General features: G+C 35.7%; 1 protein-coding gene across 1 annotated transcript; it reads right to left on the minus strand.

The window, feature by feature from the left end:
• Positions 1 to 6726: 6726 nt before the first annotated feature.
• Positions 6727 to 9232, minus strand: LOC149798434 (galactose-specific lectin nattectin-like). Its single transcript, XM_089963626.1, has 3 exons — positions 8777 to 9232; positions 7956 to 8138; positions 6727 to 7371 (listed from the first exon to the last, which is right to left on the minus strand). The coding sequence occupies exons 1-3, from the start codon at positions 9030 to 9032 to the stop codon at positions 7151 to 7153; spliced, it is 660 nt and encodes a 219-aa protein (XP_089819752.1). The 5' UTR covers positions 9033 to 9232; the 3' UTR covers positions 6727 to 7150.
• Between the last annotated feature and the right edge of the window lie 7640 nt (positions 9233 to 16872).

Raw genomic sequence — 16872 nt, forward strand, 5'->3', positions numbered from 1 at the left:
TTCCGAAACTGTTTGTTCGGGGAGCAGAGTGCGGCTTGTATGAAATTCCACTCCATAATGTTAATTTATCATCAGGCTTAATTTCATGACCAGTTATTATCGTCGCTGTGAATTACTTGCCCATTAAGAGAGCTCATTTATTGCTAAGAAATAATGTAGCCGGCGATAAAGTTGTGGATAATCTACTTGTGACTGGTAAGTTTTGTTTGGATCAAAATTTAGATTTCTTGAAAATAAAATCTCTGATTTATACCCTGCTCGTGCAGTTACTAGAGCTATGTTATGACAAGATCCTGATGAGGATAATATTCCTTAGGTTGACACGTTCATTGGTCAGGCTTTTGATAGGATCACCTTTCGTTCTGGTACTGATCAATCAGGCGGTAATGATCGCTCTGATCCTCTTTTAACCACTCATTCTCTTGTGATAAACGACAATCACTAAGCCTCGAACAGGAGAAAAATCCTGAAATCTTTTTTGTTTCAGGTGGCTGTTAGTGAAGCTTATTTCGCTCTCAAACTGTTAGTTTTAATTCGAATAAACAAGAGACTCCCTTGGATGCTTATTTGAATACCGTAAAACCTGTCACAAGGTCTTATATCATTTTTATTGGTCGAAAATTAAAAGTGATGTTTCTAAATACTGTAGGTCTTATCACACGTGCTAAATTGTAGGAAAAGCATAAAAGGATATCAAAATCTCACTGACAACCAATTAAGTCGTTTGTCAAAACATTTAAGAGAAACATGGCAGACTGTGTAGGTCCCGTATCTAAAACCAAGCCAGAAAACCAATATATGTTGGCCAAAATGTGTGCCTTGACGTGGTTTTCAGAGACAATATATTTACAGAATATGTAGACTACAAATACGGTTTAAAGAGTGATAAAGTCTGTTTTTACATATTTGGGCATTCTGAAATATTTCAAACTGAACAAGGTTACAATGTCATGCCACGCGTCTTCCAACAAGCTATATATGAATTAGGTATACACCAATTAAAGCCATCTGTATATCACCGTGAAAGTCAGGTGGCGTTAGAAAGATTTCGACAGACTTTAAAGAATACGATAAAGACATATTGCCTTGATACCAGAGGATATTTGGAGGATGTGATGTGATTTTGATATTTAACGTAGCTTTAACAATTTTTCAGTCATATCGCTAATATCTCTGCAATGTGCCAGTTTATAGTGATATCTAGCATTGGGGCACCATGCCGCAGACATGTACCATGATGTTCCACCCAGTCACATTATCCTAATACCAGGCTGATCAATCCTAACACTAACCTCTAAATGCTTAACGCCAAGCGAGGCAGTTGTTATTACCATTTTTGTAAGTCTATGGTATGACTCGACCAGGTTTCGAACCCACGACCTCCCGCATCCGAGGCGGATGCTCTAACCAATAGGCCAGAGGAGTGGTGATATTTGGAGGAAGGTGCTCGTTTGCAATTGTTTTCTGTCAGGTAGTCAGCTATAAAATGCCTAGCATTTAGTCCTTTGGAACTTGTTTTTGGACACTGTTCTTGAGCCGTTGAAGTTGTTGAAAGAGAAACATCTTTTAACAGAGGTATCCAAGATTAATTTACTTGATTATGACTTTAAATACGAGCTGTCAAAAGCTTGTGAGGTGGCAAGAAATAATCGTCTACCCAATCAAAAATGAAAGAAAGGTATGACCACAAATGCAAAGAAAGGACATGTTCAGCCTGATGATGATGTTCTGGCACTCTTACCCAGAGCTCAAATTGCTCTTCAGGCTAGGTATTATGGTCCCTATACAGTTACAGAGAAAGTAAGTGACTTAATTTATATCATCGACACTCCTGTGAGGCGGAAACATCAACAACTCTGCCATGTGATTATGTTACATCAGTAGGTTGATCGAAATAGCCAGGTAAATAATTCAGTATAGTTCAGTTGTTCCGATTCCACACAGAAACGATTTAAATAACGCTATACAACTGGATTATAATCTCTTTGGTCAATCCAGTCTTCATAATTCGGCAATCTGCACAAGAAACTTTCAGCCACAATAAAATAATGTGTTAAAATAGCTAATATGTTAATATGAGCACTTGTTCATAAATGTTCCGACTCGAACAAACAAAATCTATAATGATGATGATTTTGTAGATTCTAAGCCTATAAAACAACAACCTTACAGGATCAATCATCTCAAGCATGAATGTTTGAAAAAGGAAATTAATTATTTGTTGGAGAATGACTTTACTGAACCAAGCAAAGGAAACCGTAGTTCGCCATGTATTCTTGTGCCGAAACCAGATAATTCCTCCTGTATATGCCCGGAGTACAGACAAGTGAACAGTGTCACCAAAACAGACTTTCTAGCACAAAAATTGATTATCGTATTGACATAATTGGAAATGAAAAATACGTCGCCATGTTTGACTGGTTACAACGGTTCCTGCAGATTTCACTTACAGATAGAGCTAAAGCAATTTATGTCATTGCAACTAAAATTGACACTGCTGAAACCAAATGTCATTCGGTATGAAAAACGCGTCTTCAACATTCCTGTTATTAGTGAACATAATATATGGTGCAGATAACTATGATGCGTACATAGACTCGGAAACTATCCTCACATTTTTAGTTCAATTTAGGAAGGAAAATTTGACAAATAATTTAAATAAAAGTAAGTTTTGCCGCGCTTGTGCTACATTTTAGGATATATTATGGGACATAGTCAAATGCAGACTGAAGAAGCTAAGTTTAAAGCTGTCTATGACTCCAATGTCCCTATCAGTAAAAAGTAATCGAGTCAATTTTGGGGTATGGCTGGATATGTTCGAAATTTATGCTTAACTGTTTCACAAGTGTTGAGCTCCTGTACAATTTTATAAATAAGACGGCCAAATTGTATTGCTTTGGAAAATTTCAGGAGGCGTTCGAATTAAAAGCCATATCTAAAAGTGCACCGGTTCTTTTAGCTCCAGATTTCAACCAATCATTTAAAGTGTACATTGATGCAAGTCATATAGAAGTTGGTGACGAATTGATTCAAAATGAAAAATGTATGTACCATCCAGTGTGATATTTTTCTAACAAAATTAAGTTACTCCGATATCAAGGAGTGCTTGGCTTTAATTTTGGCTTTACAACAATTGGCAACGTATATAAATTCAGGTCATCCTCCAATTATTTATATAGTGATCGCAACCCGCTTCATCATTTAGATGAAAAATAAAAGAGTTGTTCAGATGGAATTTCGTGCTGCTAAAATAAAACATCGACATTAGGGACATAAGGTAAAAAGTTTAATCGAGAAGCCTTTTCACGTGTAGAGTTCTATGTGTTTTCACATTCTTTAGACAACTACCTGTTCAAGTTAATTATTTGTTTGATTAATAATGAAAATGTTTTTTGCATAAATCTTTCTTTTCCCAAATGATGTAGGTGTTATGCATGTCTGTATATTCTGCAAATTGTGTTCACGACTAAATAGAAATTATTTTCAGCGGAAATTTCGTACGTGCATGGGATCTATTTTAATACATTAAAACGCAATATTGCATAGGGTCTAAATATTATGGTTAGATACTTGTTTTCAGTAACTAATAAGAATATTAGTTGTAAGCAGGATGACCCTTTCGAGCTATTTCCCACTTAACAGGTCCGTCAGGTTGGTTGTTAGAATTATTCATTGTTTATGTGAGATCATGCGGATTATTTTAAAGATGTTGGAGGTTTGCAATTTCTCAATAGTACTAACAATGCACGTTTTACCATTTAGCCTGTATACAAGTTCCTAGAAATGAATGTATTCCTTATTCATATTTCTCGTTCTTGTTGTAGTATCAGGTCTGCCGACATACGTTTATGTTGTATTTAGATATTATTTGAGAGGAAACATTGTTTATATTAATCCGTGGAAACAAAATCCTCATTGGACTACAATATTATTCTCTAACTATTATGACTTATTCTAAGCATTTCTAGACGAGACCATTTTGACATGTCATGATTGTTGGCGGACCAGTATATTATTGGATCTTTCATCGATGTGAAACATTTCATTAGTTTGAACTTGAATATTACTTTCTCATGATTATTTTGCATTTAGTTTATAATACTGTACGTTCCTCTCAACTTTTAATTTTATAACATTGAACTTAAATTCCTGTTATTTAAATTATGACCACAGCATGGTAATTAACATACATGTATATAATCTCAATGGTAAAAAATATCATTTCACAACTATTTGCAATTTTAAGTGGAGCAAGACAAAGATAAGGTTGCAGTTTCTCTTCTCCTAATCAACTAATAATGATTTTCTTACAATTCGTACCAATTGTGAAATAATAGGAATAGAAGAACATGTGGCGAAGAGACATGCGATCTCTTAATACGTCTCACGTGACAACCCTTGCGTCGTTATATCTACTGGAGAAAAAAAGGTTTTGGACAAAACATTTAAAAATGTAGCACAAGCAAATTTTTAGCTTATATATCAGAAGGATCACTTTCGGAAAAAAGTGTTCACTCTGAAGACATAGCATGGCTTTACAAGCAAAGAATAGATGAGTTTCATTTCATAATTAAACAGATTACTGGAATAAGACTGATAAGACTTGTCTAGATGATGCGACTGGGTGGGACATGCTATTAATAACAGCGTGCCAAAACGGAATGCTTAATTTGTCAACATCTCTAAAAGTTACATGATGAAAAAAGGTTTCACAAGATCTTAATTAGATTATAGTTAAGAACTAAATTACAGTTAAGAAAAAAATCCACATTTCGGATTAAACAAATATAAGCACATTCTGCATGTACTAAAACTGGACCAAGTACACAACTAGACTTGCCTTCACAGAAAAATCGATGTTTTACTTTTTTTGGGGCAATGTTCTATTATAACCTAGTATCAATTAGAACTGAAAAGTATCAGAACCCCAAATCTAAAACACGACCTTGATGTTTATCGTGGTTGGATTAACATGCATAATACAATGACCCATTTTCCACAGGTGCGTTTCGAAAGTATGGTCGATACACTTGTGACCACTATACTCCGTTTTCTTTGTCAGATTAAAGTGAAAAATATGAGCATTGTTACATAGGCAAAACAATCTCTGAATCTATGTATTTAGATGATTCTGAACGGAATTAACCGACACGAGGGTATAAAAATCTTAAATATTTATTGCCGTTATTACTGTTACGATCAAAATCATTCATCCCGATTATATTGTAAATCTGTATATGCGCCGACACCCGACTTGTAGAGATCATTCGAACTTTCATAAACGTATATGCATACATGTATTAATTTATGTATGCATGATATATAAAATATATGCATGCATGTCCTATAAAACATTTTACAGTTTTGGTCTTCAAGTCAAAGTCACTTATAATTGAGCAAAGTTGGAATTCTGTTAGGTTAAATTTTGGTTTGATTCTTTACAGCACGGCGACACATTTTAATGCAGTGGTAATTCGATCCAGGTGCCTTGCCCAAGGACACTACAGTTTTTGATCCAATCTGGTCTGATGGTAGGACAGGAAGCAATTACAAGTTACATACATTGAATTAATATTACATACGGAGAGAACATTGTCTGAAGCAGGTTCATGCAAGAACGCTATTATAATAATCCTCTTCAGTAGTTTTGATAATGTGTTTCTTATAGTGTCTCGTGTGCTACAGCGTCAATGGTTTGATACCAATGGATCTGCTGCGATAAATATTTCTCGGTTTAATCTTCGGCAGACTGGAGGGAGCGTTTGACGCGACTCTTGGAACTGGGAACCTTATGCCCATTGAATTGACGCCATAATCTACACAACATAAATTCTATTTATTCAATTCAGCATAAACACAAAGACAAAAGCGTCGCTATATAGATATTTGTTATACATCTATCGTACTTGATGAAATGTACATGTTCACATGTGTGCATATTTTCTCTACAGTGAATATAACGGGGGATGGACCTATATAGCAATCTTATTTGTTCATTAGTTCTATACATTGATCATGCTTAGCGATAGACCTATATGGCGATCGCATTTATTTACTAGCGCATATATTGACCAGACAAGCACTCATTTAATACTATTTCTTTTCTCTGGTCTTTTTTGCTACTACTCTTTAGTCTAGATATAAAAACGTTAGGATGCTGTTATACAATGTTTATTAGGAAGTCCACATCAAACATTGGCACACTCTTGGTGATGGATTGTTGGATTTTAAGACTATAATGCATTACGTGCTAAATTTATATTTTATTAAGGTTGTCTTCCATTTACATTTTGGCGAGATGTCTTAGAATTACATCTACCGTGCGCAGGGAGCAAATTTAGGGAGTCTCTATTTATTGTATTTATCGATTACATTTCACATTTTGGCTCAGACGTATGTTTCACTTAACGCCTTTAAGGAAGCAGCATCAGGAAAATGCAACTTGCTATCTGATCGCGCTAGTGAATACAAAAAACATTAAGGCACATGTATAGCCCACGTTCAAATGATAAAAGTATCCACTGATAAATTATAATTACACATCTACCATTAGGTTGCATGTCCTGGTTGTGCATGTGACGAGAACGCACTAACGATATTAGACAGTTTTAGCCCATATGAGCAACACAATAGTCACATGCTATAGCTCTTCCCTACCTTTGGGTATTTAAAACTGCAATAATTTTAAGTAGCGCATTAATTCTACACAGAAAACATAGTTGACAATTGGTTTGCAGATTATCGGTTGCTTTTTAATTTGATAAAATAATTTGACAGACTAATTTCGCAATACATGCACAAAAACATTCAAAGAGCTTGTCGAAGCAAAAAAATGTCACAGGTAAATTTTATATAATCATTTTTTTATGCTAAACTCGAACCAGGTAAAGAAATTTTGCGACAAGAAGTGTTTACAAAGACTTTGTTGATGATAATGGTCGCGAGGAGCATATATTTCAGATCTACAATAAGCAAAATCGACACAAGTATGAAGTCCTCTCATCACGATGTAAATAACGTCCATGACAACACTACCGGTGTGAACAGGTTTCGCAGAATTTAAACAAATGTTTTCAGCAGTATATGAAATGTCTAAAATTCATTTCACGACCGAATGTCTACATTTCTTAAAGCAAAGGATTGAATCGTTTTAAACACTCTGACAAATAAAGTGCAAGTTGTTGCTGCAATCCTCATCGTTCATTTTGTAGCCAAAGAACTTCGACAGGTCACCACAATTCTCCTTCGAGGCCCAATTGTCGGGTTGATCCTGTGCCCAGAAAACCAAGCCAATCCTTTTACCATTCAGCCAGAACCACTGTCCTTCTGAGGTAACGTCCGTTGCACCGACCCAAACATTGTTGCAATCACCTGAAGCACAAAAGAGAAATGTAATACAACATTCAAAACAATGCAAAGTTTACAAGGACGTAGGCAAAGTTTACAAGGACGTAGACGTAAGTGATTGATTTGACAAAAGGTTTACTACAGATGCTGGATTAACTTCATACAAAAGCAAATCTAATCATTAGTATAATCTTTCTACCTCATTGTTGCAATTGGTGGTCGATAAATTTATGTTTCTCCTACAGTATACGACCATTATCAAAAGTAACTATGCACATGTAAAGGCGTGTTATACGCAGTTTGGTATCTTCATTTTTTGAATCTTTGCCTTTCCATATTTTTAGCTGAAACATCCGTTTGAATCTCTATCAGTTTTTAATAATTCCCGTAAAAGCCATGCGGCTTCACGTACTAGCATATACACCGCTTAATTTCAAATACGTTATCATTTAGTGTACAAGTTAGGAAGTTTTTTTAAGACCTTAATACTAATAGAATTACTGTAGCTAGCAGTACCAACAGCAAAACGCTAACAATAGTAAAACGAAGTAGCATAGGAAGAATATGAACTAGAAATAACAGTAAATACCTTGCTGCTGATACCTTACCTGCCTTCGATCGTGCCAACTCCAAGAAGAAGTTGAAGTTGCTTTCCTTTAGACTGATCAAGTCCCCACCTTCTTGCAGGCAGACTTGTCTAGCTTGTGGCCAGGATTTACATTCGCTGTGGAACTTGTAGCAAAACTGGTCTTGCTGATAGTAAACGTACCCAGGGGGACAATCACCGGCGACTGCAAAAGGTCGTTTTATCTGTCATTAGGAACTACTGACGTGTGTTTTTTTATGATTGCAGTAAATATCGAATTCAAGAGTAAAAAACCATTTTAATATTATGACAAGTTTTGACAAATCTTTGTTGGCTATTTATTTTGTATTTAGAGGTAGCGGGAATCAACTAATTAAATCCCAAATGATTATCGTAAATTCCAAAATAATCAAGACCGGTGCGTTAACGGCCCTCAGACGGTCAATGACATGAAATTGCACATTTTGCAACGAGAGGTCTGAAACTTGTCCATCATAAACAAGCTTTTTAATCATTTTTGCTAAAAATTTGTATTCATTCAAACCCTTAATACCCTTCCTTCGAATTTTAATGATTTGTATATGCCCCGAAATTTGAGGAAACTATGTATGAATATCCCCACCTGTAATCCTGGTCAGTAAAATAAGCCATGCGTTCATGCAACAGGAATACATATCAGTAACGACAAGTGGCAGAATTCATTTTCAAGTTGACAACCTGCTATGTGATACATTTATGAATAGATTTTCTGACCGAATTGTGGAAGTGCAATGTTTATTTTAGATGGGTTATCCTTAATAAAAGAAATAACGGCCGAATCCTTTGAACAAAAGTCATGCTTACCGCTGCCTGGTCTGGTAACTGCCAAATATAGGTCAGAAATTCTCTTGTCCAAGGTTTCCAGTTTCGTACCCATAGATGTATATTGCTCGTCGCCTTTCTCCGCGCATGCATTTTTCATAGCATTTGTTATGTCTTCCTGAACGCTGCGTTGACAACCCGAATCCCCCAAAAACAGACTCACACTGCGATCTGTCACAGCATACACGTTCTGCGTCAATAGCTGAACAAGGATCGGTAAAATAAATGTAATTATCATTCTAATTTTTAACAACTTTGCTACAATATAACGAAGTCAATAATGCCGTGTTCCTACTACGTAGTAGCTTATGTACGAAGCAGATTCGTTTCAGGTACCAAGTGGGATTAACAAGGTACACTCGCGTACGTTAGAACAGTCAGTAAAAATGACCGCTCTTGTTCTTCAAAGTTACGGGAAAACAAGTGTCACATAATTATGTTTAGTAAAATGTGCATGCGCTATATATGAGGGAAATGTAGACGGGTTTTGATGGCGCTTAAAGCGTTACCTAATGGCGGTTTACGTTTTGCCTTAGCTATTGCAAAATATCGAGTTCAGTTCACACATTGCTGCACGAGCAAAGTGACTTCAGCGAGAAACCCGATTACATCAACTTCTCTATCCTTTGACTGAACCATATCAAGGAAACTTATAGAATAAATTCAGGCTGTACATTTATAATACTGATTACTTTCTTTGTATTTGTTTCGTAAGGTTATGTATGTGAATGTACAATCGAAACTATTACAAGTAAATACATGTTCTAAGTACTAGATCATACATCCACACATACATCCATCCATCAATTAATCTACAGCGTATTCTTATATTCTTTTATATGATATAATTGAAAAGAATAGAAGAATACGCGGTAGATGTATGTATCGATGGATGGAAGGATGTATCGATGGATGGATGGATGGATCTTTAATATGATATAATTGACCACTCCGGTGGCTTAGCGGTTAGAACGTCCGCCTCGGATGCGGGAGGTCGTGGTTTCAATTCCCGGCCGAATTATACCAAGGACTTACAAAAATGGTGCTAACAGCAGCATCGCTTGGCGCTCAGCTTTAAGTGGTTAGTGTTAGGACTAGTCGGCCTGATGTCAGGATAATATGAGTGGGTGGTACATCATGCTACATGTCTGCGGCATGATGCCGCAGTGTTAGACATCACTATAAACTGCCACACTGGAGACATCGTAGCGACATGACTGAAACATTGTAAAAGCTACGTTAAAAAACAAAATCACACACACATATAATTTGGAATAATCTGAATATGTATGGCTCAGAAGTTAATGGATAGCATATAAATATAGTCATCCAGTACATGCTGCATGAAACGGTGGTAGTACTGAATTAAAAAGAACGGAAGTAGATCATTCGATCTTGAAAAATAGTTACGTGTGATAGTTAGATACATCGTTTTAGATACATCCAATTATATCTCTATTCTTCATTACACAGCAGTTTTGCCATCATGTTTAAATATACGTTCATCGATCTACACTTAGTTCAAGAATACCCAAACCCATACCTTCTTTTCCCTCGCACGAGCCTTTCCTGTACTATACCGGTCTATCCCTTTTACATGATATTTCTTGTTTGTATAATTTTGAATACACTTTGTATTTTAATCTGTACTATAGCTCTGTACTTGTTTATTTGTGTGTAAACATTTGTAAACGCATATATGAAAAGTATATATATATATATATACAACCTCATTAGTAAGAAGAACGGATTTCAAATCGTGTACACGTTTGAGGGACGCATCTCTGGTGACTGGGTTTAGACATTGCTTTGCAGATAATTCGAAACACTCCAAAACTCAATCACGTTAAACAAATACCACACATCCGTTTGGGACCAGTGATCGCCAAAAAGAGTCGTCCGGCTCCGCCATGAATTTACTTTTAATGCGAGCAATGTGACCACTTTCGAAAAGTCGGAGCCCAAAAGTGACCTGTGCATGCTACTCTTGCAACAACCAAACTATTAAACTCCACGCAGTCAACACAGACACCCAACTCGCAACCATCCATTCCAGAACAAGCAAATGCGACTCTTTAAACTACGAATCTTGCCACCCAGCATCAAAATCCTAAACTAAACCATGGCTATACTTCAAGCACCCCAATAAATATTAACCGGGAAATAAAAGAGGAAACATTAGATGTTGAAGTAGCTCTTTACTTGAAAGCCAAGAAATGGGACAATTGACTAAAACGAATGAACGCAAACGCACATGTCTTGCAAAGGACACTAAGCTGCCAACAGAGACAATATGGAATATTAATTCTTTACTTTGTGCTCTGTGTAAAACATGGTTACCAGAGACCGTACATGGGCTATGAAGGAGGTGAAATTTATTCAAACGACACGGAGAAGAACATTACAAAACACACTGACAATGGTATCATAAATTCAGGTGTTATCATGTCTTCTTGTAAATGTAAAGCTTTTGCATGCAGTTCATAGGTATTTGTTTTGTACAAGACATGTAAGGGGCCCCGAGTGGCCGAGTGGTCTAAAGCGCTCTCCGTCACGGATCACTGCCATCTCACCTCTATCTGCGTGGGTTCGAGTCTCGGGCTCGGCCAATGTGGATATGTGAGAAAGCTTGCCGGTAGCTTCTCGTGGGTCGGTGGTTCTTTCCGGGGTTTTCCCGGGTTCTTCCTCCACCATTAATACTGGCCGCCATGTATAGCCTATCTTGTGCTGAAAAATGGCGTTAAACCCTATAACAACAACAACAACAAGACACGAATTTTAGTATATCGTCTACTATTCTCTACCTGTATTTGTCACTATTATTTCTTCTTTAATTATATCCTTAACCTTTTCTTGCTTTATATGCACGGTATTATTTCTGCTGTTTTCATAAACTATCTTATATATTCCTAATGTAGTCTCTTGAACCGGTTTTTCTCTACATTACAAATGACTTCAATACGTTTTCATGACTCCAAAGATTTCTTTGTGCATTTGCAGTTCGCGCACGTGGCGAACATGCTACGTAACTGTCTCCACCCAATTTAGTCATGCACACTACTAACTCGATTAGTTTGTTGTAAAACGTTTTATCATATTTACTTCCGCTAAGAGGTCCACATTAGAAAGCTAGTTTATACCAAACTTACAATGGATTTTATTTGCATTTACAAACAAATATATCACTAATGTGGACATTTTCTGAAGTAAAAATTTGTATTTTAGTGGTTTGCAGGGGTTTTTATAAGCATTGAGAGGATAAAGATGTTGCTAGAGTAGATCGCACACGTTTTGAAAATGGCATGTTCTATTCGGACACAGCTGTAGTACACCAAACTTGACACGATTTCCTAGAATTACATCTACCTTGTGCAACGCAAAACTTCATGTGTCATTACATATTGTGAATGTTAATTATATATTGATTATTTATTGGTTATATTTTGCCGCATGAAGTATCTCTATTCTTTTCACTAAAAAGCTTCATGGAAAACCCAACGACAGTGTCGAAAATCCTATTGCATCTAACAGTGCGAGCACATTTGTTAGCAATAAAATAGAAACGTCCTTGTGGTGTAGGTATAGCCTACGCACAAATGATATAAATACCAAAAAATGATCCAAAGTCCAGATTAATTTTAATCATACGACTGTCAGGTACAATTTGTTTGCGTTGCCTATATATATATATATCTATCTATATATATATATATATATATATATATATATATATATATATATATATATATATATATATATATATATATATATATATAAAATTTCAGAATATATAAGAGGTATAATCTCTATCATATTTGATTTTTTGGTGAGTGTTTACTTATTTTGACATTGACTTGACACAATAAGATGACAGCTTTAATAAAACAGCAAAAATATGCACAAATGTAATTTTAAATATTAAGCTTGTCAAAGCAGCTTTGAATAAGTTTAACACGTAGACGTGAATAAATGTCACACTCGTTCGTATGCTAAACTCGAAACGGTTGAAGAGATATTTTGCCGCAACTAAAGGGCATACGAAGATTTCGCTCATGATTTCGCAATTGTCTGCGAAAGGTACAAACAATTTCCACTGTATTAAACAAAGATGTCAGATATACAAATAAAAAAGAGAGTTTATTCCTAAATAGACAATTCAAGTGTGAAATTTCCCCCTCTTGATAAGAAAAATCCGTTATGTTAAAAAGAGTTTTTCTGCTTTATTCAAAATTGTTAATTTGCAGATACAACCTGAGATGTTCATGAAACTACTGGACTATAAATCTGAATTTTAGTACCGAAAAATACTCCATCAAACACAGTCATACATCACAGGAGCTAACGGGAACTGAACGTTTTGATTCTGTTAACCATTTATGAGTACCCATATTAACGTCGCTTTCAAATAGATACATACATATATTTCCTCTTCATGTTCGTGTCAATATCCCGATACAGACAAGAAAACACATTTGGACAGTTGCACACAATTGTGATAAGTTTCTGGTAAAATATGTTTTCTTAAGCTCCGATACTTTATTTCAGTGGAATTATGATCATCAAGCTATATGTATTATGACGCTAATCATGTTTATTGATTATTTACTGACGAGGCTAAAAGTCTGTCTGAAAACTCATGTTCTTCCGACCATATGCTCTCCGTTTTGCTATTGGCTCCATGCAACATGCCTTCTTCTCCAACATTATCATACATAATAATAAAAACATGGGAATAGATTTTCCCACATTCTGATATAGTACGGTGATTATCTATACGTCATGTGTCATTTAAACACTTGATAAACTAACCTCCTTCCATTCCATTCTGTATACAAACAATTTCATAAGTCACGCTTGTCAAATTTACAGAAACATTAAACTTTAAATATAGATGAGTGAATATAAAAGCAGACATCTGCATGATTATTGTTAAATAAAAGGTCTCTCTCTCTCTCTCATTCTCTCTTATTCTGTCTGTCTGTTTCTCCCTCTGATTAGTTTTAGTCGGTTGAACATACGAAGAGTTGTATATTATTATATAACCATTATAGCCAAGAACACAAGCCCCAAATTATAGATATCTCTCTCTCTCTCTCTCTCTCTCTCTCTCTCTCTCACACACACACACACACACGCACAAACGCACACATCTGTGTATTTTTACTATGATTTGTTTAACACGGACGTAAACATCAAGATCTTTATATTACGAGACACTCCCTTTCTTACGTGATTACAGTTTTCTACTCTTATGAGTATCGCTTCATGTACGCGTGCGGAACGTACAATAATGTAATGAATGGGCACGTTTAACAGACTTCTACTCGACACACAAATCTTAAATAAGGAACCGGTTTTATGAAGGATATAATTATTTAAATATATTTTCTAAATTGGATAGAATTCACGAAGGAAATTCGATAATGAAAATCATTGACTGAAATTTAATTCATACATAAGCATTAGAGGTTATTTAAAACATTACATTTTGACCGCTTTTACAGATTAAAATAGCTTTGATCTTCCTTATTAGAAAACTCAGCCGAATGTGCACTGCCATATGCTGATATCTGGATACATCTTTTTGTATTCAAACAGAGCAGCATACCTAACTGTACAATATATGCACTTAGATACATATGTCTTTTGTTCCAAATAAGCGGAAAGAATGAGTTTGTTTTAGCATAGGAATATGTCGAGGCCATTACGTATGTTTCTACGCAATATCACACGAGTTCTTTGGCCCAACTCAGAAGGCTCTTATGCTGTTTTGATATCTCATATATCCCCTTTCCATTCACACATTCTTTCAATTTTTAATATATTCGTTTTACAAGAATGAATTCGATGTTTGGCATTTTTGGTTTGTTTGATAATATTGTACACCCCACTGAAAATCCACATTTGACTACGTAACAAGGGCTAGGTCTAGATAAATACTGTACAATTGTATCATCAGTCGGTTTGAATTATCGATGTGGTGATATATTATATTATATTGAATTCAAAGCAAATATGAAAGGATTTACACTGCAATTTCTTAATGTCTCAAATAAAACAGGTCGGACCAGGAAGTGACTTTTTTCTTACAACTTTCTTACCAAATATACTCTACATCGAAGTAAATTTCAGTGCAAAGCTTTAAATAATAACCGTAATTAAATGCATTCAGTCTATATAAAAACTTCAATAATTTCCAATGCCTTCAAATTCTAAATTTATCTTTTCATTCCAAGAAATTATTCATGCATTTATCTTAAAGGTGATATAGTAAGCATACACTTTCAGAAGATTGTATTTCCAACATGCGGGCAGATTTTTAATCATTCTGATAACGTTAACTAGAAACTTCTATAATATTAATTTTCTATTTTCTTCTGTTTGTTTCCTACATGAACAATCTAAAGAATTTTAAGATGTAAACAAACGTGCAATGCCACCATATATTCCAATGATGACAAGTAAACTAGCAGCAGGGAGGGCGAACAGCCTCTAATTGATTCACTCATATTTCATCAAATTAAGCCTTCCTACAAAAACACAAAAAATCGTTAAAAAAAGTGCGTATCCAGCGTAAAACAACTTCGTTTGCCGTTATCGCCGTGGGTTTTCTTCTTTGTTGCGTCGAAGGAAAAATGCGCGATTGTCGGTGACAATTTGGAGGCATGCCCTTCCTCCCCTCTGCTGCTATCCTCCAAAAATCGTATCAAGACCTACTCGATACCGTGTTCGAGGATCATGTAAATTTATTGTTCTAAATCCGTGCGGGGTTGATTGGGCATGACTAAATAAATTTCTAAACTTATTTGTATCCATATCACCACTGCACCAAGTCTGATGTATATTTCGTAACGTGTGTGCATCAACACCGTTAAACACTGCAAGAATATTACAGTTATCCCTGATCACTTTAGAAATTTAGGTGTATCGCTGGGTTACATAAATCACGTCTGTGTTTTTGTGCCTACCTCTGGAAAATATCCTGGCAGGATTTGATTGTTTATCCAACATCACATCATCGTAAACAACTAAATTAACAATAAATCCATCAATATCATCAATACTTGGTGCTTCATCAATGTCAGTTATAAATTCAACATCATCACCGTTTTCATTTATTGATTTTGCACTTTCATTAAAATCTTTTAACACTTCGCAGGATCGTTGATCGTCTACACTTGATGCTATCAAATACAATTTATCCCACTTCATCCACTTCATTATTAAATTAAGTAACAACTGTGTCTTACCACTCCCAGATGGTCCAATTATAATCATACGAACAGAATTTGGTAGCGCTGCGTGATGCTTAACTGGTTCTCGTTTCCTTGTTGCAGAAAAGTCAGTGATTTCCATTAGAATAATATAAAATAAATATGGATTTATATTGTGTGAAATGCAGGGAGCGTACGCCAACAAGTGTTATAACAACCATTACAACAAACAATAATAGATCCCGGTTTCGGGCAAGTGTGAGCGATGTGGTACAAAGAAATTTAAATTTATCTCTACTAACAAGTCAGTACAGTCAGCGCCAAGTAAAAAAAGAAAACGAGGAGGTGATATTGCCGCCAAGTTAGGAAAATTACCAGGAGCTCCGTGGGCTAAATATCCAGGAGAAAAACATCTACCAGGATATAATTACTGTGGTCCTGGAACCAGACTTGATATCAGACTTGATGATCAAGATCAACCAAACTCAGGTGAGTATCCGATAAACGATATTGATAAAGCGTGTCATGCGCATGATGTAGCTTATAAAAGTAAAAATCTACAAGATAGGCATCTCGCGGATGTGAAATTAATTCACGCGCTAAATTCCATCACTGATAAATCTTTCAAGGAGAGGTTAGCTAGTTGGTTAATAAAGTCCGCGATGAAATCTAAGCTTGTATTAGGTGCTGGTAATTAATTATAATGGAGTCGATTTATTACTCCCCAAGAGGATACTGGAGGGGTAGCGCAGCAATTAGTAAACTTGCCAGTGCAGCAGAAGTCACACGTGATACTGCAGCAGATTGGTTATCCAAACAGGCAATATGGCAAATTTATCTACCGCGTCCTAAGAAAATTAATTT

The sequence above is a fragment of the Sinohyriopsis cumingii genome, chromosome 6 (genome assembly GCF_028554795.1).
Source record: "Sinohyriopsis cumingii isolate HCF-2022 chromosome 6, ASM2855479v2, whole genome shotgun sequence".
Classification (NCBI taxonomy): domain Eukaryota; kingdom Metazoa; phylum Mollusca; class Bivalvia; order Unionida; family Unionidae; genus Sinohyriopsis; species Sinohyriopsis cumingii.